Consider the following 26,937-nt stretch of genomic DNA (forward strand, 5'->3'; position numbering starts at 1 on the left):
CGAACAGGCTGATGTAGGAAACAATCATCCAATAAATCCACAAAAGCCTTGCTAGTGTGTGAGTGACCAACCCACATATTCCAGTCAATATCTGGGAAATTAAAATCCCCCATTATAAGACTCTCTGATTTACTGGGCCACTCTATTTCCCTCTACAGTTTCTTCTTATACTCATCAGAGTCATTAGGCCTATAGCATACTCCTACTCTCAATTTTGATCTCCCAATGCTTATGTCACACCAAACTGACTCGACACTGCACTGTCCAGCGATGTCGACTGGCTTCACTTCCTTGGATTTTATGTGTTTCTTAACTAATAGCATAACCCCTCCACCCTTCCTATCCTGTCTATCCTTTCTGTAGACGTTGTACTCCCCAAATTCCAGTTCTGCATTCCTTATATCTGTGTGACACCACGTCTCTGATATCCCAACAATATCCTCCTTTGATGTTTAGAGCAATACCTCAAATTCATCAAATTTATTTACCAAACTCCTAGCATTGGTGTACAAGCAACTAAGTATACATGCACCTATTCTTAGCTACCCTAACACAACCCATGTGTTTACTTGTACTGCAATGACTCCCAGCAGTCTCTGAAATATCCTGCATTTTTTTCAGCTTCGATTTTTCGAAGCTGAAAAACATTCTACCCCTTGAGCCTTGCACAATCTTTCCAGGGCCGAATTGATCGACAAGGCTCTCATCATATACTCCCTCCCTATCGTGTCTGGGCAGAATTGCAGCCACTTTCAAATTCAACCCTAATTCATGGCTTTTTTTGAACAGTGATCTGTACTTGTTAAGTAATTCTGCCAGTCTCCTACTCTTAATATCATTAGTGCCGACGTGCTATACTACTAAATTTCAATTAAAAGTTTTAGAAAAACAATAATTTCATATCAATAAATAAGAAAATCCACTTAGCGGCTTTGAACACATCTGGCTCCCACTAGCCTCCAAATGTGCTACAACTATATCACCTTTTGTGCCCTTAAAAGATGATATCCACTCTACAACGTCATCAACCTTTGTACCTGGCAGACATACCCTGGTCCTGTTCCACCTATCCTTTTTACAAAGCATGTTCCCCGTTTCCCTGACAATAGAGTCACCAATAACTACTAGTTCCTGTGGGAGCAGCGCATTCTGCCTTGGGGGTTGCCGCTGTGTTGCATGATAACCAAGTGCAAGCTCTGGCATTGATGTGGGCAGCTAAGAGCTTGATGGGCCCCCTCAATTTAGATCCTTCGAGGGCATCCACCCTGACCTTCAAGCTCTCATATAGGCCCATTACAATGCTGAGTTGCCGCCTGATTTTGTTACACTCCTTGCATCGTGCGCACACACAAAGACATCCCCCCATGACAATATCATGTCCCGTACCCGATTGCTCCACAAACATCATGCAAGCAGTGCATTTAAAAAGGCTGTGATTCAGGGGGCAACTGTCCCCCCTCAGTTCTCCTCTGAGCCACAGCACTCCCATTAGCTTGAGCCTTTTGCTTTGCTGCTCTGGTCTGAGTCATGATTTCAATTTAATTTCAATAAAATTTCAATTTCAGTACAAAATTATACCCAAAACTTTTATCCCAACACAGTTATAACGCTATACATAATTTTCGGTATCAATTATTATTTACAAGTTCCCTTTATATAACTTCCGTATCAAGTTATGTATTAATTAATTATGTTACGTTTGTCATATAAACGTTTAGATTACGTTTGTATTTAGTTAAAAGTACAATTTAATTGAGAATGAAGTTTAACAAAATTAATAGATTTCACTGATTAATTGACAATATTATATTATATACTATACTATACTAACGCTATCTAGTTCGGGATATAACGTTGTATCGTATAACAAAGGCAGCAAATTACGAACAGTAAATCTACAGACACTTAAGTATTAATTGTTGTTGTTGTTGTTGTTATTTGGTGTTTTAGGAGCATTAGCAACTAAGGCCATATTGCTCTGGGATATGCGGTGGTCATTCCCTGACCTTTCCGTATCTTCCGTATTTGGTGGTGACGGGCTCGAACCCCGGTCTAATCAAGAAGCGTGTGCTACGCACTGCTGCTCCTTCCCACCTGGCTACGGAGAAGTATTAATTAACTTCCAAATCTCGCTGTCTCAATTCAGTATAAACTAACGATCCTGACTAGGTCTATAAGCTACCTTTAGAAAATAATTTGATGTAACAACTGGTCAATAAAGCAGCTAAAAAACTTCTCGTTCAGTGGAGCTGCAACTTGTAACACGTGGATTTGATACCCTTAACGATACTTTTTATGCAATTACAAGGCCGAGTAAAGAATAAATACACCAGATTAATCAGAAAATCACAAAATAATGCTATACTACTAAATTTAAATTAAAAGTTTTAGAAAAACAATAATTTCATATCAATAAATAAGAAAATCCACTTAGTGGCTTTGAACACATCTGGCTCCCACTAGCCTCCAAATGTGCTGGAATCTCACAGAACTTTGTGCTACATGCATTGCAATGCAATTCACTGATATAATCAATTACTAAAATTAACACTTTGCAACACTCTTGAAAACACAAACATTTCTAAATACACAGTCAGGACCATTTGAGTACCTGAGGCAAGAAATTTTTTAGATGGGGAAATAACTATTTCCCCATCTAAAAAAAAAATTTTATTTAAAAAAATATGACTTATTTAAAATACATTTCTGGTATATGTTTTAATAAAAAATTAAAATTTAGGTTATAAAAATGGCAACCAGTGGGGTGACAACCATGGTGGTGTCCCAGATAACGCTGGCATGCAGAGCTTGGTATCTATACAATGGCACAACAAAGATGATAAATGGATTGGAATGATCAAAAAAAAAATCAAAAAAGTTTGCCATTATTTAATCTTTGTTTTGGCACCCCTTTCAGCTTTTCACATGAGGCAAGAGCCTTGTTTGTCTCACCCTTTGCACGGCTCTGTACACAGTGAAGGAATATTTAAAAACAATGAACGCTGAGCAAACATTTCTAAACTAATTAAAACTTTTTACTTTTTTTTGTATTTTCATTATAATTAAATGTGACTTACATGAAAACTTGTAAATAGACATCATGTTACTCCAAATGTTAGTTATTAAAAATATTTAAATAAAATTTACCGATGCCTCTGAAAAACACAAAATTCATATGTTTATTGAAAAAAACAAATATATATAACAAACCTTAATAAATTTTCTCTTTACAGGAATCAAACTATGATTTATTTTTTTTGATTCATATTCAAGGTCAGACCATATTTTTCGCATGGATTCCATCAACAGTGACTCTTCTTTAGTTACCTGAGATAATACAAAACAGGACATTCACATAATAAAAAAAACACTCTCTATATAATAAATAATATACTATATACTCAAAACAATTTGGCTTATTAGCATTAGTATTAGTATTAGTAGAGGCATATGATGCAAGAAAGCAAATGTTGCATCAGACAAAAAAAAAAAAAAAAAAAACCCCACTCTCATTTCACCCCTCCATTCATTCCAAATACCTGTCCAGCTCAGCCTTACATTTATTTAGGCTATCAACTTCCACAACAAAGGATGGAAGTCTGTTCCCCCAACCGACTATCTGCTGGCTAAAGGCAAACTTCCGCACATCTATCCTACAACTGTCAATGTAAGATAGATGTGCGGAGTGCAACTTATATGAGCATGATAAACACCATATGTATATTATTATTCAAGATTATGGTTCCAAAGGCCCTAATTTAAGAACTGCTAACTATTTCCCCATCTAAACATATCAGCCTTTAAATAAGGTTGGCAGGGTTGTTAATGACACTAATGACACAGTACACTGCTACAACAGGATCTAGAAAAGTTGAGCAGATGGGCTGAGAGATGGCAAATGAAGTTTAACATTGATAAATGTAAAGTACTACATATGGGAAGCAGTAATCCCAGAGTAACGTATCGATTCTGTTGTACCACACTGACAGTGGTAGAGAATGAAAAGGACCTGGAGGTAATTGTTCAGGCAGATATGAAGTTTTCTGAGCAGTGCGGATGGTCTGCAAGGGTAGCTCATGGTGTCTTATCAATGGTATACAGGAATTTCTCTAGCAGGGATAACGAAGTCATTATCCCCTTGTATAAGGCAATGGTCAGACCACATCTTGAGTACTGTATACAGGTCTGGAGGTCTCATTTTGAGAAGGATGTAGAGCTGTTGGAATGAGTACAGAGAAGGGCAACAAGATTAGTGAATGGAACAAAGGGTTGCTCTTACAAAGAAAGGCTTAAGTTTTGCAAATTACAGCGTCTGGAGACTAGGCACCTGCGAGGTGATCTGATTGAGGTGTATAAAGCCTTGAATGTTTTGAGCATGCTCAATGCTGATGGGATTCTTCCTCTTGCTCAGAATAATCACCTGAGAGGGCAAAAATTCAGTTTGAGGAAAGACAGTTGTAGGATAGATGTGCAGAAGTTTGCCTTTAGACAGCGGGTAGTTGATTGGTAGAACAAACTTCCATCTTTCGTTGTAGAAGTTGATAGCTTAAATAGATTCAAGGCAGAACTTTACAAACATTTGGAGCTAGTGGATGGGTGAAATAAGGGTTTTTTTTTTTTTTTTGGCTGATTCTATATAAGCTTGCTTTCTTACGTCATGTACCTTTGCTAATGCTAATGCTAATGCTAATAAGATGACTGCAACTGTTAAACAATATTGTTGATTGTATTAAATATTATTCTATTTAAAATCTGTGTTCAGCATAATATAAAATTATTTAATTATTTCTTAGTTACTGTAAAATTTGAAACAAAAAAAAGATTAAAAAATCACTATTACAAAAACACCCCATATATGTTTTGCGTAGTGCCCCAAGGGCCCACAAGTAATTCTTGAACAGGGCCCGCCTTGGTTGTATCATTGTATTACTATTTTATCCTGGACACTTTTGGAATAAGTTTCTCTTTTTTGTCTAGGAGCAAAGCTGTGTGCTGAAAGGTTTTTTTTTTTTTTTTTTGAAAATCTAGTAGTGAATCTAGTATGAACCAGAGCTATAATGCTCAATAACGTTCTCACGTTGATATCAATATTTTTAAAAGAATAAGAGAAGTTTACCTCAATATGATACTTAGAACACTTAGGAATGATACTCTCCAGAAATTTAAAATGAAAACAATTAAAAATTCGAAAATCTTACATTACAATAATAAATAATTAAAAATCAAAAGAACACAATTAAAAATCAATTTAACACAATTAAAAAATTAATTTAACGAAAGAAATTGCAAAGTGATTTTCCTTCCTTTTAGGAAGTCACGTTTCTTTAATGTTATTCACCACCTTAACTTGTTGAATAAATAAATATTTTTGTGGAACATTACAAAGTCCAAATTCAATATTAATTATGCACTGTCTTTCAGGTAGTTTTCGAGGTGGTAAATTGTAATTTAATCCTTTGGATAAGAGTGGTCGCTGGTCCTGCAATAGCATATATGAGGAAAGATTTGTAACCTGTTGATATGTCGGTTTGTTGAATGTTGGGCAAGGGGGTGTTCGCAAACTAGCTGAAGTATTCTTCAGTAGACCATTGTGCATATTCATGAGGTATTCTGCAGTAGAACATTGTGCATATTCATGAAGTATTCTGCAGTAGACCATTGTGCATATTCATGAAGTATTCTGCAGTAGACTGTTGTGCATTCGAGTGTTGGCATTCGAGGTGAGCGGACGCACTTCGTCAGGGCTGCTCAGTTAAGTGGATTGATTACTGCTGATTAGTGCTTTTAAATATTTTGTTATAGGTTTTCCTGTAACAGTTTGATTTTTATAATATTATAGATATAATTTTTTAAAGTTAATTTCCATTGATATTTAGCTAACTTTATAATTGTAGTTACGAAATCTATCTTAAACACGTCACAGGGTATCATGACTCACACGGAAATAGCCGATGGCGATTTACAGGTGAGTCATGATTTAATCCATTGCGGAACCTGTGGAATGTTTTCCAAGGTCGAACTGGTGACTAATCATAGCTCGCCTGGGGATTCTTTTCTTTGTGATCGATGTAAGGAGTGCAGCAATCTTAAATTACAATTTGGTGCACTGATGGACCAATCTGAGTCACTGAAAACATGGGTGCTTGCCCTCAAGAATAATGCATCTGGGAGCTCATCAGGGACTCAAGACTCCAGCAATCTACCAAGTGATGCAAACCCGATTCGGGCCTAAAAACAGAAAAACCAAGTGCAAACTACTCTGGTTAAAAAGGACATTGTTTTATTAGGAGACGCCATTGTCAGGGAAACGGGGAATATTTTTTGTAATAAGGATAGGTGGAGTAGAACCAGGGTATGTCTGCCGGGAGCAACTATTAATGGTGTCACCAACAGATTATCAGATTTTAAAGGGGTAAAGAAAATATTATTATTCATGTGGGGACTAATGACGTTAAACATACACGATTTGACGATTTGTTGGAAAAATACAGGACCATGCTGAGGAAATGCCGCGAGCTAGGCCACAATGTCTATGTGTCTACAATTCTGCCCAGACATGATAGGAGGGATTATATGTTAAAAGCCTTGTGGATTAACATAAGACTTGAAGGATTCTGCAAGGCTTTAGACGGAAAATTTCTATCAGCATGGCCCACACTTGTAGGTAAAAGGAATTCGTTTTGTAGAGACGGGATACACTTAAACAAAGGTGGTGCAAAAGTTTTTGCCAGTATTATTGAGGATACCTTAAAGGTTCAGGGAAACTGCTAGTTAGGGGGGATGTGGGTAATACTGACATGCGTTTATCTGATAATATTGATCAAAGTAACTCTTGCACATACCTCAAGTGTTCTTATCTGTTACCCCAACTGGACATATTATCTAGATGTTCTGGGGGCAGAAACGTTTCAAGTGAGCAGGTAGCTAATGCCAGGGAAGAGAGCCTAAAAAACTTCAAGGGTTGTGTTAGGGTAGTTAAATAAACAAGAACAGTAAGTCTTAATTGTTTATATAGTAATGTTAGAAGTGTCGTCAATAAAATGAGCAAATTCGAACTGCTGGTTAAAACAAGTAATGCAGACATAATAGAGCTTGCGGAGATGTGGTGCCACACAGAAATTGGGGATGATGAGTTTCAGTATGGCTTGTATAATGTATTTAAGAAGCATAGGGTAGATAGAAGGGGGTGGTGGAGTAATGCTTATCAGAAGCAGCCTTCTGATAAGGCTGATTCTATTGAATATAAAATATGAACATTCCAAATTAGATTATAAATATTTTAAATGTTTAAATGATTCTGCAAAAAGAGTGTATATATATATATATATATCCCCCCTTAGTTTTTAAGTCCTTAGAAGTTACGTAGTACGTATATTGATGTGATAATTGTATAATTATCACATAGGGTAGATAAAAGGGGTGGTGGGGTAATGCTTCTTATCAGAAGCAGCCTGAGTGCGACAATAGCTTTCACCGGATTCAGACGTTTCACATGCTAGTATAGAATCTGTATGGTGTGAAATAGTTGGAAACAAAGATATAATGCGAGTAGGAGTAATCTACAGACCAGGTGATTGTGAAGATTATGAAGAAAGCCTCTACATGCAAATGGCATGGGCAAGTAAGCGTCAAAGTCTTATTATGGGTGATTTCAATTTGCTTCTAATTGATTGGAGTAAATAGGAAGGAAACTCGACATGGGGAACAAAATTTTTAAATCAACTAGATGACTGTTATTTGTATCAACATATCAGGGAAAGTACTAGAGAAAAGAATATCCTAGACCTCATCATCACCCATGAATCAGATGACATAACAGGGCTGAGAGTAGAAGAACCAGTAGCAGGAAGTGATCATGGAGTTCTACGGTGGATGATGATGAGAGAGGTAGCAGCAGTAAAAGGCAAAGGTATGGGTTTTAATTTCAGAAAAGGAAATTAAGATGCCTTAAGGTACTACATGGCCTCTATTAACTGGGTAGATATCGCACAGAGAACGAAAACAATTGAACTGTGGTATGCTTTTAAAACATTAATCACAGATGCCTTGAATGCGTATTTACCATTAAAAAAATACTCCACGAGGAGGGTTCCAAGTTGAATGAATAGTGAAGTTGCCACATTACTTGAGCAGAAAAAGGTGGCATGGAAAGGTTACAGAGCAATAAAAAATACTGAAGCCTATAACAGCTACAAGATGATCTGTAATAGAGCCACAGAAAAGGTTCGACAGGCAAAGGCAGTTTATGAGAAAGCACTAACAAACAGAGCAAAGAGGAGGGGGGGTGGATAAGGAATTCTTCACATATATAAATGCCAAGAAGAGCAGGACAAACCAGATCGGACCTTTACATAAGGGAAAGGGGATAGTATTAAATACACGAGCTGCCGTTGCAGATGAACTCAACAGTTATTTTGCATCGATATTTATAAATGAAAAACCTTTTATGGCAATGGGAAATTGTGGGCGCGAAGTTAAAAAATATGTAATTAATGATATTGAAATTTCGCAAGATTATTTAATGAAAAAACTTTCGAGCCTAAAGGCCAGTAAGGCTCCTGGAGTTGATGGAATATACCCTATAATCTTAAGGGAGAAGTCAAGTGAGTGCATTGAACCATTAAGGCTAATTATGCGAGCATCACTAGACTCTGGAGAGATTCCGTTGGATTGGAAAAGTGCCAATGTATCTCCCATACATAAGGGTGGCTCTAAGAGTGAAGTGGGAAATTATCGACCTGTTAGTCTGACTTCAGTGGTAGGGAATATCATGGAGGCAATGATCAAGAGTGGAATTCAAGATCATTTGGATAGAACTGAAATTTTCCAGGATACTCAGCATAGTTTTGTAAAAGGAAAATCATGTTTAACAAATCTGGTTCGCTATTTTGAAAGGGTCACTCACAAGCAGGATTTGGGGAATAATTTCGACATTGTTTATTTAGATTTCAGCAAAGCTTTTGACTCAGTCCCACATGAGCAGTTGCTTTTTAAGCTGGAACAGGTTGGAATCACTGGGAAATCCTTAGATGGATAGCAGGATGGCTTCCGGGCAGGAGGCAGAGGGTTGTGATAAATGGCTATTCCTCAGATTAGGTTGATGTAAGAAGTGGGGTTCCCCAAGGATCAGTATTAGGACCACTGTTGTTTTTAATTTTCATAAATGACATCGACGAAGGGATAGAGGGCGTGATGTCTAAATTTGCAGATGATGTTAAAATTGGTAGAGTAGTTAATGATCACTGTCAAGCTGAGCTTCTTCAGAGAGACCTAGATAGACTTCAGGAATGGTCAGAAAAATGGCAGCTATGCTTTAATCCAACAGAGTGGATTAAACACTTGGTGGAGTTCAACTAAACCCAATACTAGAGAAAAGGGATTTGGGTGTTACAATATGGTCAGACATGAAATTATCTGAGCATTGTAAACAGGTTGCAAGGAAGGCCCATGGTGTCCTATCGATGATCTATCGAACTTTTGCAAGTAGAGATAGGGACGTGATAATCCCATTATATAAGCTTTTGTTAGACCACACTTGGAATACTGTGTTCAAGTACGGAGACCGCACCTAAAGAATGACATTGAGCTTCTCAAAAGGGTGCAAACACGGGTAATTCACCTGGTGAGATTGGCAAAAGGGCATCGTTATGAAGAAAGACTTCGAATGTGTGGGCTGCTGAGTTTGGAAACTAGACACCTTAGGGGAGATTTGATTGAGGTGTTTAAGGCTCTGAGAGGCATCAGTAAAATGAATGAGGATGAAATTTTCAAGATTATAAATGATGCTAGAACTGGGGGACATAAATTCAAGTTACAGGGGGAAATGTTTAGATTGGACTACAGGAAGTTTTATTTTAGCCAGCGAGTTATAAATTACTGGAATAATTGCCTACATAGGTGGTAGAGGCTGAGAGTTTAGGGAAATTCAAAGTTCATCTGGATAGTACCTCCCGGTGAGGGAAGCGTAGAGGATGATAGGTTGAATTTCCTTTTCTTTTATTAATTATTATTATTTTTTTATCATTGTTTTATTCCGGTGTTTTTTTTTTTTTTTTTTTTGGTTGGTGCAGCATAAGCCATAGGCTTTCTTGCACCATGTGGCCATTACTCATACTAATAATAATATGTGGGGGGGGGGGGTCGTCACACAACTCGTATAAACGTGTCTTGACCCTTCCGGTAATGTATTCAATTTGTCAACGTGTCTGCTTTTTTATTTCTGAGGTTTGTGCTTCAAGTTTCAAATCTATAGAGGTCTTCAATATAGAACAATCGTTAGGATGCAGATAATTCTTTAATTTGTCGTGAAGTTTCCTAACTTGGAAAAGATATTTTTCTTTATTAGAATACCGAGATCTTAAGGCGAGCTTAATTATATTACGTGATGTGGCAAGTGTTAGTTGCTTTACGCCCGAAATTTTATGATTTAAATTGACCCCAGTAAACTTCGGAACGATGTTGTTTTGAAGGTTATACTTTAGAAAAGAAATATGGTAACTTTGGCCATATTTCTTAGTGTTAATCTAATGTAACTTTGCACCAAGGTCTTCAAAAAATCCACCATAAATGTGTGTATCGATAGGTTATACCTGAAGAGAAAAGAAGCAAATGAAATATCGATAAGAGATTAAAACTGAATTTGATAATATTAACCAGAGCTATAATGCTCAATACATTCTATGTTGATATCAATATTTGTAAAAGAATAAGAGAAGTTTACCTCAATATGATATGTAGAACACTTCCGTATGATACTCTCCAGAGATTTAAAATGAAAACAATTAAAAAATCGAAAATCTTACATTACAGTAAGAAATAATTAACAATAATTAAAAATCAAATGAAAACAATTAAAAATCAATTTAATACAATTAAAAATTAAGTAAAAAATTTAATTTTTTCATTTTTAATTGTTTTAATTTAAAATTTCTGGAGAGTATCATACGGAAGTGTTCTACGTATCATATTGAGTTAAACTTCTCTTATTCTTTTACAAATTACAATCACATATCACAATAAATTCACGTTTCATATCTGAATCACACAAATCTAGGTTTTGTGAGCAACAGGATCACAAAAGCAATATACAAGAATAAAACACATGAAAGGGAAAAAACCCAGAATGTACAGTTGTTGCATTCACCATACTATAAATCTCTACACTACACAGAAATGAAGAACTGATAATTTCCCACAGAATGGCAAGGTCAAGGATTAACTACTCAAAGGAAAACCTTTGAAAGCTACTGAAAGGAAAACCAGGAATTTTTATTATACATTTCATACAATACAAAATGGCTGGCCTATAAAAGCAATTTAGAATAAAACTGCAGTATTATTAGTAGTGGCCAAATAATGCAGTCAGAGGCAACTGCTGCACCAGCTAAAGATGAAGAAAAATTATTTGTATATCCAAGACTAATAGAAAAGGGAATATTATCACAAAATAAATGCAACAAATTAAAGTTACATTAATCTGTTGCATTGTAGCATTTGCTGCATTAATCGTAACGTTATATAGCATTAGCATTAGTAGAGGCACATGATGCAAGAAAGCAAGCTTATGCAGCATCAGACAAAAAAAAAACTCTCCCATTTCACCCCTCCATTTGTTCCAAATACCTGTCCAGCCCAGCCTTAAATTTATTTAGGCTATCAACTTCCACAATAAAGGATGAAACTATCCACTGGCTAAAGACAAACTTCCGCACATCTATCCTACATCTGTCTTTCCTCAATTTGAATTTATGCCCTCTCAAGTGATTATTCTGAGCAAGAGGAAGGATCCCATCAGCATTGAGCATGCTTAAACCATTCAAGGCTTTATACATCTCAATCAGTTCACCTTGCAGGTGTCTAGTCTCCAGACACTGTAATTTGCAAAATTTAAGCCTTTCTTCGTAAGAGTAACCCTTTATTCTATTCACTAATCTTGTTGCCATTCTATGTACTCATTCCAACAGCTCTACATCCTTCTTAAAATGAGGCCTCCAGACCTGAATACAGTACTCAAGGTGTGGCTTGAGTAATATAAGGTAATATGAGTATATAAGGGGATAATCACCTCCTTATCCCTGCTAGAAAAATTCCTGTATATCATTGACAAGACACCATGAGCTACTCTTGCACACCGTCTGCACTGCTCAGAAAACTTCCTCTCTGCCTGCACAATTAGCCCCAGGTCCTTTTTGTTCTCTACCACTGTCAGTGTAGTACCACAGAGTTGATAAGTTACTCTGGGGTTACTGCTTCCCATATGTAGTACTTTACATTTGTCAATGTTAAACTTCATTTGCCACCTCTCAGCCCATCTGCTCAACTTTTCTAGATCCTGTTGCAGCAGCAGCAGCAGCAGCATACTGTCATTAGTGTCCTTAACAACCCTGCCAACCTTTGTATCGTCTGCAAACTTAGACTTCATATAACATCATCAATATCATTTATAAATACAGAAAACAACAATGGACCCAACACTGAACCCTGCGGGACTCCACTAATAACATTAGTCCACAATGAGCAGTAAACATTGATTACCACTCTCTGTCTTCTCCTACTCAACCATCCCTTTATCCATAGCAGCAATTTGCCTCCAATGCAACAGTGCTCCAATTTGTTAAGCAGCCTTCCGTGTGCAACAGTATCAAAAGCCTTTCTAAGATCCAAATATATGATATCAATGAAACATTTGTGTAGTGCCAAGCTAATTAACAATGTTTTGCAGTACTCTGTTTAGTTTCCAAGACTATGATAGAAATGGGAATATTATACCCTAGTGCAATCTAAGTTAGCCAAGTCATTAACAAAAGTTTTTGCATTTCTGTATTTTTCTTTTCAAAAAAAAATGATAAAACTACATTTAACTCTGGCAGTGAGCTAGATGATTTTGTAATAACTGAGAGGAAAGATGAGGAGAAATTGTTGAAGATAAACATAAAAAAGGCATCCGAGGTGGATGGGATCTATCCAATTATATTAAAGGAGGCAGCAAAGGAAGTAAGCAAACACTTAACCATAATTATAAGAACTTCTTTGGCAAATGTGACCCCAATTCACAAATGAGGATCAAAGGGCAACACAAGTAATTATAGACCCGTTAGTTTAACTTCTGTTCCAGGAAAATTAATGGAGGCACTGGTAAAAGAAGCACTGCAGGATAATCTAGACAAGACTTCAGTTATAGCTCGGACACAGCATAGTTTTCTTAAGGGAAAGTCTTGCCTGACCAATTTGATTGGATACTATGATGTGGTCACAAAGGAACTGGACAGAGAGAGAGAGAGAGAGAGAGAGAGAGAGAGAGAGAGAGAGAGAGAGAGAGAGAGAGAGAGACGGATGGACAGAGAGAGAGATTACAGACATGCAGTGTATTCACCTTCAGAGGAAGCAGAAAAATCTGATACTTTCATATTTATCAGAAATTTATTTGTGTTTATCTATGGTTTGTATGGAAAGCAGTGCATTAATTGTTTATCAAATATACTAGAATTCCCATTTAAATTTTTTAGAGGTTTTTTCATATTAGAGTATCAAAAATTATCAAAATTAAGCTAAAAATTTATGCCTTTCTCAGCTAAATTCTTAAAAAAATTTTTTTTTTTTTTAACATTATATAAATTCCATAAGCAACAAATCTGAATGAGAAAATGACTTACCGGAATTTTATACATTGCCAATGTCCGATATTTTTCTTCAACATCATTCAGAGTTTCATCAACATCTAACGAAATATCCCGAACATCTGCTATCACAGACAGTACAAATTTTAAATCTTCAAGTGTTGATGGTGATCTATGTAGATCTACTTCTAGTTCCTGAAAATTATTATCAAAATAAATATTATTTTACACAAAAATGAAATAAAATTATACATTATATTTCAAAGGCTTCTCATATTGGATATATTGTTGTGGAAAAATACATTATAAGAAAAACACTTCCCTGCTATTTCATGAATATGTTACAGGAAAAACACTGCACCCCAATCTACAGATTAGAAACAAAGGGAGAATATGTACAAAAAAATTTCAATAGACATAGGAAGATATGTTCTAAAGCTTATCTTGGTACAATACATTTTCTTTTCCACAGTACAAAGCCAAAACACATGGCTCGAAATTCTACTCCATCAAAATTAATTTCCAATTTTACTACATTATTCTTATTTGTATTTTTACTGTTTTTTCATTAAATTTTAATTCAGTATTATTGTTTTATTTTATAACTAAGTTCCTAAGAGCAGTTCTTCAGTCATAAAACTAACCTTATTTCAAACAGGGTGCAGTTTTTCATTTCTAAGCATTATATGTATAGAAATGAAAATAAAATGAAGATCATGTTTTTATTTAGAAATTGGAACTCATGGGTTAAGCAAAACAGCAAAACATTTCTCAGTTTGCTGGATGACTACCTTTTATACAAATCCGTTAGAGAGGCAACAAGTAAAAGCAATATTTTTATCTGGTTATCAGCAGTGAGTCATCGTGCAATGAGAATCTCCATATAAAGGAATCTTGCAGTGATCACAGCATATTGATGTGGGAGTTATTCAAAAAAATAACTACTGTCAAAGGTAAAGGGGCAGGTTTTCTTTTATCATTTTTTAAACTCTTTTAAAATGGCAGCAATTAATGTTGCTAAAAAAGGAAATGCCAAATATGCAAGGTTTAGACCAAAATGGATGATAGATGAACTAATGAGCTTATTAGGAGAGAATAAAATTGCATGGGATGATTATAAATTGTCAGGGGATACAGAATCACACAATAAGTACAAACTAGTGTACAATCAAGTTCTCAGGGAGTTACCATTAGCATTAGCAGAGGAATATGATGCAAGAAAGCAAGCTTATGCAGCATCAGCCAAAAAAAAAAAAAAAACACACTTCCACTTCACCCCACCATTCGTTTGAAATACCTGTCCAGCTGAGCCTTACATCTATTTAGGCTATCAACTTATACAACAAGGGATGGAAGTCTGTTCCACCAACCAACTATCTGCTGGCTAAAGGCAAATTTCCACACATCTATCCTTCATCTGTCTTTCCTCATTTGAATTTATGCCCTCTCAGGTGATTATTCTGAGCAAGAGGAAGAATCCCATCAGCACTGAGCATGCTCAAACCATTCAAGGCTTTATACACCTCTATCAGATCACATTGCCGGTGCCTAGTCTCCAGACACTGGAATTTGCAAAACTTAAGCCTTTCTTCATAATAGCAACCCTTTGTTCCATTCACTAATCTTGTTGCCCTTCTCTGTACTCGTTCCAGCAGCTCTACATCCGTCTTGAAATGAGGCCTCCAGACCTGTATACAGTATTCAAGGTGTGGCCTGACCATTGCCTTATACAAGGGAATAATCACCTCCTTATCACTACTAGAAAAATTGCTGTATATCATTGACAAGACACCATGCAGACTGTCTGCACTGCTCAGAAAACTTCATATCTGCCTTCACAATTATCCCCAGGTCCTTTTCATTCTCTACCACTGTCAATGTAGTGCCACAGAGTTGATACATTGCTTTGGGGTTGCTGTTTCCCATATGTAGTACTTTACATTTGTCAATGTTAAACTTCATTTGCCACCTCTCAGCCCATCTGCTCAACCTTTCCAGATCCTGTTGCAGCAGCATAGCATCAGTAGTTTCCTTAACAACCCTGCCAACCTTTGTATCGTCTGCAAACTTGGACATTAAGCTTGATATATCATTTATAAATACAGAAAACAACAATGGACCCAACACTGAACCCTGAGGGACTCCACTAATAACATTAGTCCACTATGAGCAGTGTCCATTGATTACCACTCTCTGTCTTCTCCCAATCAACCAACCCTTTATCCATTGCAGCAATTTGCCTCCAATGCCACACTGCTCCAATTTGTGCAGCAGTCTTCCATGTGCAACAGTATCAAAAGCCTTTCTAAGATCCAAGTATATAGTATCAAAGTTATTCCCTGCATCGAGTTCTTTTGTGACTGCATCATAGTATCCAATCAAATTGGTCAGGCAAGACTTCCCCTTAACAAAACCATGCTGTGTCTGAGCTATAACTGAAGTCTTGTCCAGATGATCCTGCATTGCTTCCTTAACCAGTGCCTCCATTAATTTTCCTGGAACAGAAGTTAAACTCATAGGTCTATAATTACTTGTGTCAGCCTTTGATCCTCCTTTGTGAATTGGGGTCACATTTGCACATCTTCAGTCTATGGGTACCTCCCCTGAGTCCAAGGAAACTCTCATAATTATGGCTAAGGGTTTGCTTACTTCCTTTGCTGCCTCCTTTAATATAACTGGATAGATCCCATCCACCCCAGGTGACTTTGTTGTGTTTATCTTCAACAATTTGTCCTCCACTTTACTCTCAATTATTACAAGATTATCTAGCTTTCTGCCAGAGTTGAATAACTCCTCATGTGTGAATGCCGATGCAAAACATTCATTTAGTTTGTTAGCTACCCGAGTAGGATCATCAACAGTTGAACCATTGATATCAAGTGGACCAATCTGATTCATCTCCTTCCTTCTACAGTTTACATAAGTAAAGAACTCTTTGCTGTTTTTCTTTGCATCCTTTGCCAAAGATTTCTCGTAATCTGCCTTCGCCTGCCTAACCTCCTTTGTAACTTGTTTACAGATCAACTTATATCTATCATAGGTTTCTGTGTCACATGTTAATTTATATGTATCCTATGCATTTTTCTTCACTGCCATATGTCTCATTAGTTCGTCTGACATCCATTTAGGCCTAAACCTTGAACAATATTTCTTAGTTGGTATGTAAAGTGTAGTAGTTTCCAAGATAAGTTCTTTGAATGCTTCCCATTTTGAATTTGCTGTTGGTAACATCATCAGTTGGTCCCACTGTGTAGAATTTAAATACTGTCTCAGACCATCGTAATCGCCTTTAAGAAAGCAAAAACCCTTCCCTTTACCCCTGATGATAGTTACCTCTTTGAGTAAATCCCTCTTCAGCACTCTGTGATCACTGCCACCTAGTGGTTCCTTTATCTGCAAATTCCTAATGCATGAAGAATCACTACTGATAATCAGATCAAGAGTATTACTCCCTCTAGTTGACCAACCCACAAATTCCAGTCAATATCTGGGAAATTAAAATCTCCCATTATAAGACTCTCTGATTTACTGGCCCACTCTATTACCCTGTACAGTTTCTTATTATACTCATCAGAGTCATTGGGCCTATAGCACACTCCTACTCTCAATTTTGATCTCCCAATGTTTAGGTCACTCCAAACTGACTCAACACCACACTGTCCAGCGATGTCGATTGGCTTCACTTCCTTGGATTTTATGTGTTTCTTAACTAATAACATAACCACATTGTACTCCCCAAATTCCAATTCTGCACTCCTAATATCAGTGTGACACCACATCTCTGATATCTCAACAATATCCGCCTTTGATGCTTTGAGCAATACCTCAAATTCATCAAATTTATTTACCAAACTCCTAGCATTGGTGTACATGCAAGTATACATGTACCTGTTCCTATTGTTAGCTTCCTTAACACAACCCATTTGTTTACTTGTACCGCAATGACTCCCAGCAGTCTCTGAAATATCCTGCATCTTGTTTTCCAGGCTTCTGCTCATTCCAATAGAAGCAGTGCAAGAGTCACTTTCACCTCTGCCAGTGGCTACTGTTAATCTATTAGTCCTTGTATCCTCCCAAGCTAGCAGTTTTCCGACCCACCTAACACTGCCTCGATAGCATCAGCAAATGTTTCTTGCACCCTTTCTATTTAAGTGTATCCCATCCCTGTAGAAGCAGTCTCTCCTGTTAACAAGTTATACCAGCTAAGGCAGATTACAAGGCATCTTTGGCTAAGAATGCTAAAAAAAGCACACTGGTCCACTTGATACAGAGAGTATAACTGTTGATGACCCTGTATAGATTGTTGATAAAACCTGCCTCTAAAACAAACCCCATGCCAATACTATTTCTAAAACTTTTTTGTACAGAAAGAGGTTTTAGATTGGGTTGGCAGAAATCTATCTAATACTGGGTGTTAAATGATTGAGAGTCAAACTGAGGTCACTGAACAATAGAACACAACACTGATCATAACAGCAAAAGACAAATTTCCACCGTTATTTCTTCAAACATTTCAGAACAAACTGGAGAAGGACAATAGATCACAATAATCAATAATGGATTAATGTGGCTTTATTGTCACATATATACCAGCACACCCTCAAATAACAAAATCTTAAATATACCTAGCCATGGTACATTTCAGATTCCTTGAAAAATTACAACTCCACTTCTCCTATTCAATGTATTATATATATACTGAGTCACCTGAAAATTAAAATTAGTCATTGTTGTTTGACACCACATTTCAACCAATGTTACACAATTACAACCCACCATATAAAATATCAACCAAATTCTAATTTATTCATCAAATCCTGACATCATGAGAGAAAAAGATATACACAAACAACAATGGCCTTATTGAAATGTGGGAAAGCAAACCAAATAGTCTTCTTTGAAGGCTATTTGGTTTGGTTAGCTTTCCTACATTTTGTTTTTGGTTTTCATTTTGGTTCCTTTTCTATTACCTCTTCTAATATAGAATATAGAATAGAATTTATAGAGAAAATATAGAATTTTTATATATAAAAATTATACAGATAGAATACAGGGAATTTTTTATATATAGAATATATATATATATATATAAATATATAAAACATTTTAAAATAGATGCTTAGATGGAAATATAAAATGGAATTAAAAAGGAATCGAGCTTAGATGAAAATCTAAAAGCCATCAGCAATTCTAGATTCAAATATACTATAATAATTGAATAATGATAATTATTCAATGATACTAAATATGATAATTATTCAATGATACTAAATATGATAATTATTCAATGATACTAAATATGATAATTATTCAATGATACTAAATATGATAATAACTATGATATTAATAAAATAATGACATTATCATATGACAATAAAAAAAAAAAAAAAAAGCCAACTGAAAATTATCATTGAAGCAGTACAAACCAGAAAGCAGTCAGGCACATGACTTAGCCTTACTCAATATATGAACCGCCTAAAAATCATAAAACTGAAGAATAATCAAAAACTAAAAACTTTTCCTAATCCAAGAACAGTAGATTTCTCAATAAAACCATCTTAAAAATGTCTGCAAATCTCTACAAAACCATCTTAAAAATGGTCATTTTTAAGATGGTTTTGTAGAGAAACAAAAAAAAAAAAAAACCACTGCCCTTGGAATAGGAAGTTTATTAATAACTTTGCTGACAGAATGACAGAAGTTAGATTAGTTAATTTTAACATAGTCTGAAAACAACATGTGATAGGGGTGGTTATGCTAATATGGCAAAATACAAATAATCACGCTATACTGATTACGTGAAAGCTTGAGTTATTGGCATATTCAATAATAAAATAACATTAGCTGATAATTAAGGCCAAATTTACAAATAAAACCTAAATTTAAACCAAAGCAAACTGAATACCAAAACTACTGACAAGTCAAAGAACAAGAGTCCTCAGCAGCTGGAATTCAGTTTGCTTTGTAGCATGCAGCAGTGTATTTGTAAAGCCTGCAAATTTGCTGTCTTTATACATGTTCCTTCTTTGCATGAGGTTGCTTTCCATATGATAATTCTGAAATAATAGTATATTCAGGTTAGTATAAGATTACTCTTAAGAGTGCCCATATAGATGCAACAGAGGTGGAAGTAGCAATGGATAGAAGTTGTGGCAAAAGCAAGTGACCAGAATGGTTCAAGTACCTTTTGGACAAGGAGCAAATTTCCTATGCTTAGCCTGTTCAAATTTAAGTTTGGATTTATTAATAACCTTTTTTACAATTATTGTGAGCAATAGTATAGGCAGAAAATGAAACTGGAGTGGATACAAGCCAATTGCTATGTTCATAACTTGAACATCATTGGCACATTTAATTAAGAAACCAAAGTTTAGATAAAAGATGGAAAGTTTAGGGTAGAATGAAGAATAAAGGATTTTGTCCCTATAAGAATAATTTTACAGACCCAATCTAAACAAATATCAGGATCGCAAAGAAGTTTCAATAAAGTGCAAATTCACATGGTGAATTTGCACTTTATGTGATAAAAACCTGTTGAACTGCTAAATAAAGTATCAATTTAGTGACATGATTAAATACATACCATTTGTTTATATTCTGTAGTGAAAACTGCTGAATGTTGCAAAAGTATACATATTTTGCTATGGGTAATTCATTTTTGATTTTTAATTCTGTGCAAAATATTGACATGACAGGGAATAATCTGTTACATATTTGTAATCATCTCTTAAAAACTGTAGAAGTTAACCTACTTTACATCAGAAAAGCAAAGAAAATTTTTAAAATCAGAAGTTAGATTAGTTAATTTTAACTAACTTTATAGGTAGAAAATGAAACGTTATCTATAGATAAATATTTTCTTGATTTATTAATGGCATACGAGTGTCTTTTTGATTCATCCAACACCTCTGAAGGCTTGAGAGATCATCTTTCCCATTACACAAGATGTTGTAAGACAATATACTGTTTCATAAGTCAGACTGCTTGTGTGAAAGATTTATTAACAAACATCAAGGTAAAGAGCACAAACAGGTTGCCACAGTTTATTCTTTCCATTTTTGTAAGCTTATGAAATATTAATTTCATTAACGGATGTGCTGCTGCTGCTGGATATTGCTATTAAAAATTTTTCTGAATACTGTGTCTGTATAAAAGTTCAAGAATTCCTGAACGTTCAGAAATAAAAGCCATCCCTACAGGAGAAAGAACTTAAAATTTTATTAAAGCTATGCTCTGAACTTTTAGACACCTGTAATGCTTTCATTTTTTGGGGAAATCAGCATAATCTTTTAGCAGAGTAGTTCCATGTCTCTTGTGATTCAATCTATTATGTCTAGAAGAAAATTCATAAAATAAAAAGTCAAAAAGTTCTGGGAAGGAAGTGAATAAGTACATCATTACAAGTAGGCAGGTCTGAACCTGCTCACACAGGGTGAGATATGTATGGGCACTATACTCAAATGGTGGAATTGTTCAAATGCTGTTAGATGAGCATGACATATATTTGTAGAAAGCAGAGTACATTAACATTTCAAAGTAGGGGAAATGAATCATCAAGAGCTAGAAAAACCTTGAATTTTGACAGAAATTAGAAAAATTGGCAATAGAAACACTGAGCACTTTGGGCAGAATAAAATTTGGATGGTGTTAAGTACAAACAAATGGTGTCCTAGTACAAGGTGTTTATTGAAAGAGTTTATTTCAGTTTACCTGGAATCACAAGTTTATGGTGTCCTAGTATAAGGCCACCATATTTTTGCTCCTCTCCATCATAATTTTATGGAGAAGAGCAAACCGGAATATGAACCACAAAGTAGGCTGCCAATAATATCACAGAACAAAAACTTGAAACAGTTGGAGCAGGTTGTGCATTCTGATCAGCAGAGAGTATAGAACAGCTACATAGAAAGCATAATTTTCCGTGGGCAGTTGCCAAACCACTTCAGTAAAGATTCACTGCATCTACCAATATATATATAATACCAGGAATACTGACACAAGGGGGCCAATGGCAAGGTTTATGAATGTGGCAGATAACAATCAGAGTTTACCCTGAAAGATAATCACCAAAAAAAAAAAAAAAAACTGGTGCTTCTGTTCAATTCCTAGGTAAATAATAATCTTCCATGTGGAAGCTACCAAAGTCACAGATGTTCCTACAAGTTTGCTTGAATGGCAGAGTGATGGAAGTCTTTTTAACTGAAGCCACTATGTTTACTTCATGAATTCAAGTGTCAACAACAAGAGGCAATCATCTATATTTTGGAACAGCTGAGGTGTTCCAAAATATACATGATCAAGCCTGGATACACCTGCATGATAATGCTCCACCACATTGACACTGACCGAGCAGCAGCAACTCACCAAGAAAGGTGAGTTGCTACTACAACTCTATGCGGGACCGACCTCGGTCTTGTCCACCACAGTGCTAGTCAGGAACATATTCCCTCCAGTTGGCCAAGGATCTCTGTATTTTCATTAAAAGATAAATAACCAGTCAGCAAGTTCATCTGAATATTAAAGATAACCAAAATTCCGAAAAAAAAAAAAAAAAAAAAATCTGAAAAGACAATAAGGCAGAGAATAACATTACAATATCTGTGCCAGACATACCTTCAACTGAGATTTTAACTCTGTTACTTTTGTGTGTGCATTTTTATTTAAATGGTAACCATAGGTCATCACCCATTCATTGACATGATTGAGTATTTCTTCAGCCAAAGGTGCCATATTTAGTTGAATAAATCCCTTAATAAAAACAGGAGGAAAATCCTGAACCTAAAATAAAATTTTAAATATGAGCATTAAGTTTTTGAAGGTTTAATTTTTTACTATGAAAAGTTACATATCTCACACTTCCACTTTCAATAATAGACAAATAATATCAATAACATCTATAAAAAGGTGATGCTAAAACTAATGTCACCTATATAAAAGTAATATAGGAACATATCAATCTTTTATGGCAATGTATAAATTTCATTACAAAGTGTAATGACTGATTGATAGTATTTTGGAACTATGGGATATGTATATAGTTCCTATGCTTAATTAAATAACAATTAAAAAGAAGTTACAATTTAAAGATAATTACATATATCTTTACTCAATTAAGAAAAGACTGCCACAATAAACATTGGAAATGATAACCATTTGCATTTAAGCAAGCATCAATGCACATATATATTCTTGAAAACATACTGCAGATATATTCAAATTTATTCAGATCTTATAGCATCTGTGGACAGTGTCATTGTATGTGTGTTTTGTCTTCTCCAAGTAATAATCTAGTAACAGAAAAACTGGTGATCTGGACAGTCACAATTTTTTTGAAATGAGCTTATCTCTAAAATTACTTTGGGCAATAGGTTTTTCATTGTATTTCTGCAGTATGTACCATCTTGTTGAAATATGCTTAAAAAATTCCCATTTCATTGAACTTTGCACTGAAGAGATAGATCACAATGTAATAACATTTCACAGAAAGAAGAGATAGATCACACTGTAATAACATTTCACAGAAAGAAGAGATAGATCACATTGTAATAACATTTCACAGAAAGAAGAGATAGATCACATTATAATAACATTTCACAGAAAGAAGAGATAGATCACATTGTAATAACATTTCACAGAAAGAAGAGACAGATCACATTGTAATAAAATTTCACACCCACATGTTCATGGTATTTCTGAAAATAAACATCCAAAAATAATGATACAAGCCAAACTCCAACATTTTGTGAATATATAAGACATCTGGAACTTGTGAGGATTACATTTTGAATTTGTGAGGATTTTCTGCACAGCATACACGTTTTGTGTATTAACATGACCTGACAAATAAAACTATGCTTCACTGGAGAAAAAAAAAGTACATTTAGGATATCAGCTCAGCTGGCAGTAAATGAGCTTTCTTTTCTAACTTTTTTAAATTATTATGACTAGAAAAGAATGACATTCCCAACCAGTTTTAATCAAAAGCTCATGGAGATAAACCACATAGAGTAATGGGTATGAAGTGCTTATAATTATATAGTGCATTGCCAAAAGCAACTGGATATGGTAGTAATAGGTGATTCTTTTAAATAACCTACTGAAACTATATTTAATAATGTGTCAGCCCACATTTGGCTATAATTATATACTTTATCCACATACAGCATATAAAGGCAGACAGGTCTTCTGTTTAGGCGGTGGCAATAAGGAATAATGCAAAACTGAAAATAACACCTACTTGGACAATGTTATTTTTAGTGACGAGGAAATGTGTGTGTGTGTGTGCGCGTGTGTGAGAGAGAGAGAGAGAGAGAGAGAGAGAGAGAGAGAGAGTAAAACATAAAACTTGGGGGGCAGAGAACCCACATGTTGTTCGATAACTTGATAGCAATAGCCCCAGGTTAAATGCATAGTGCACAAATTCTCATCACTAGGTGACTGGCCCTTTTTTTCTTTCACAAGAAGACAATTAACAGTTTAAAGCTGTTCAAAGCCAAAAGGTGGAGTTACACTAGTGGAATAAATATATATAAATTTCATTTGTAATCAAGTTTACTGCCTTAATTTTGAATTCAAAGTTATTTTATTCTGAAAGTAAAATATCATATTAGTTGCAATTTATTAAATCTCTTTTTTAAAATAACTTTAAAAAAAACAAGACTAGAATATAAAATACATTTATTTAAAAAAATAAAAAAATCCCTGAAATCAATAATTAAGTCTAAAACTTTATTTATATTAATATTGTTTACAAGCCAAGCAGCTTCAATTCTGTCTCTGCATAAAATGTACAACATTCAGTAATAGTAGCAGCAGTGGCAAATGATGCAAGAAAGCAAGCTTATATAGCATTAACCAAAACACAAAAAAAATAAAATAAAATAAAATAAAAACAAACTATAAAAAAAACCACACAATAAATTTCATGTCTCTGCATAAAATATACTAAATGTAGTTCTTCAAGTGTGATGAACCTGAACCAACTCTGAAATTTGTCCTCAACAAGTTAGTTCCCTTTTATTGTTGGGATTTTAGTCAGAAACAATAACTTTCAACCAATGAGAAGCCAACAAGATTCAAAATGGTGACATCTGGGTGGTGATATCAGCTGAGAATAAGTAACATTAGTCTTCTCTACTGACAAAGTGTTGCTTTTGTGAGGTAGTGCAATATCACGGCAACTCATTATAAAGGAATGGTTGTCATATGAACTAACGAGCCTCATGGCAGAGAAGAAAAATGCATGGGATGTATATAAATTATGAGGCAACACAGAAGCCTATGGTAGATATAAACTAGTCTGTAATCGAGTCACAAAGGAGGTTAGGCAAGCGAAGTCAGATTACGAGAAATTTTTGGCAAAGGATGCAAAGAAAAACAGAAAAGACTTCTTCTTATATAAACTCTAGAAGCGGATGAATCAGATTGGTCCACTTGATATCAATGGTTTCACTTTTGATGATCCTGCTCAGATAGCTGAGAAACTGAATGAATATTTTGGATCTACATTCACATATCAGGAATTCTGTAGGGAAGTGGAGGACAGAAGCTTATTAAACTCTAAAAGGGAGCTAAATGATTTTGTAATAACTAAGAGCAAAGTGGAGGAGTTAAACAAACATAAGAAAGGCACATGGGGTGGATGGGATCTATCCAATTATATTAAAGGAGGTGGCAAAGGAAGTAAGCAAACCCTTAACCATAATTATGAGACCATCCTTGGATTCAGGGGAGGTCCCCAAGAACTGGAGATGTGCAAATGTATCTCCAATTCACAAAGGTAATCAAAGGGTGGCATGAGTAATTACAGACCTGTTAGTATAACTTTTGTTACAGGAAAAATCATGGCGTCACTGGATAAGCAAGTGATGCAGGATAATCTAAACAAGACAGCAGTAATAGTTGAGACACAGCATAGGTTTGTTAAGAGGAAGTCTTGTCTGACCAATTTGTTTGAATACTGTGATGTGCTCACAAAGGAACTGGATAGAAAACATAATTCTGGTGTCATATACTTGGATTTCAGGAAAGCTTTTGATACTGTTGCACATGGGAGACTACTATACAAATTGGAGAAGTATGACATTAAGAGCAAGTTGCTACAATGGATAAAAGGATGATTGAGTAGGAGAAGATAGAGAGTAGTAATCAATGGACACTGCTCTTCGTGGACGAATGTTATTAGTGACATCTGGTTTGGTGGTGGGCCATTGTTGTTTTGTATATTTATCATTGATATTGATGAAGGAATAACAGGCTTAATGTCGAAGTTTGCAGATGATATAAAGGTTGGCAGTTCTAGATCCTGAAACAGGATCTAGAAAAGTTGGGTAGATGGGCTGAAAATTGACAATTGAAGTTTAAAATTGACAAATGCAAAGTATTGCTTATAGGTAGCAGTAACCCCGTAGTAATGTACCAATGTGTGGTGCTACACTCAGGGTAATGGAGAATGAAAAAAACTTGGAAGAAATTGTCCAGTCATATACGAAGTTTTCTGAGCAGTGCAGTCTGCAAGAATAGCTCATGGTGTCTTGTCAATGCTATACAGGAATTTTGCTATAAAGGATAAGGAGGTGATTATCTCTTTGTATAATGCAACACCTTGAGTACTGCATACAGATCTGGAAGCCTCATTTTAGGAAGAATGTAGAGTTGCTAGAATGAGTAGAGAGAAGGGTAACAAGAATGGTTAGGGGAACTAAGAGTTGCTCTTACCAAGAAAAGCTTAAGTTCTTGAAACTGCAACGTCTGGAGACTAGGCACCTGCAAGGTGATCTGATTGAGGTGTGTAAGGGCTTGAATAATTTGAGCAGGTTCAATGTTGATGGGATTCTTCCTCTTGCTCAGATTATGATCCTGAGGTGGGGGATAAACTCAAATTGAGGAAAGACAGTTGTAGAATAGATGTGTGGAAATTTGCCTTTAGCCAGTGGCTAGTTGATTGCAGGAACAAACTTCCATTTGTCATTGTGCAAGTTTACAGCTTAAATAAATTCAAGGAAGAACTAGACAAACTTTTCGTTCAAATGGATGGGTAAAATGGGAAGATTTTTTTTCTTTCGGCTGATGCTTGCTTTCTTGCATAATATGCTGCTGCTAATGCTAATATGAGATCTAACAAAAACAATCCATTTCATTTGTTTTGGTGATTTACTACAAACCAAAATGCTTCTTTGCACTAACTTCTTCATCTAGTAAATTTCCCAGTAGTCTGATGCTTTCAGCCTTAAACCCATTTTTTAGTTGTTTTTTTTTTTTTAATAAATAACTTTTCATATTTTCTTATTACACAAAAAAATTAGGCAATACTTTCTTTTTT

General features: G+C 35.4%; 1 protein-coding gene across 1 annotated transcript in view; it reads right to left on the minus strand.

Annotated features, from left to right (window-relative positions):
• Positions 1-26,937, minus strand: part of Dhc98D (Dynein heavy chain at 89D) — a 971,787-nt gene that overhangs the window by 922,655 nt on the left and 22,195 nt on the right. The window contains exons 3-7 of the mRNA XM_090387912.1: positions 22,230-22,394; positions 13,653-13,811; positions 3,617-3,626; positions 3,211-3,317; positions 973-993 (exon numbers count right to left, since the gene is read on the minus strand). Coding sequence (XP_090244038.1) covers positions 973-993; positions 3,211-3,317; positions 3,617-3,626; positions 13,653-13,811; positions 22,230-22,394 — 462 coding nt within the window. The remainder of the gene's footprint in view (positions 1-972; positions 994-3,210; positions 3,318-3,616; positions 3,627-13,652; positions 13,812-22,229; positions 22,395-26,937) is intronic.

The sequence above is a fragment of the Mastigoproctus giganteus genome, chromosome 2 (assembly GCF_048544385.1).
Source record: "Mastigoproctus giganteus isolate SK-2022 chromosome 2, ASM4854438v1, whole genome shotgun sequence".
NCBI classification, from domain to species: domain Eukaryota; kingdom Metazoa; phylum Arthropoda; class Arachnida; order Uropygi; family Thelyphonidae; genus Mastigoproctus; species Mastigoproctus giganteus.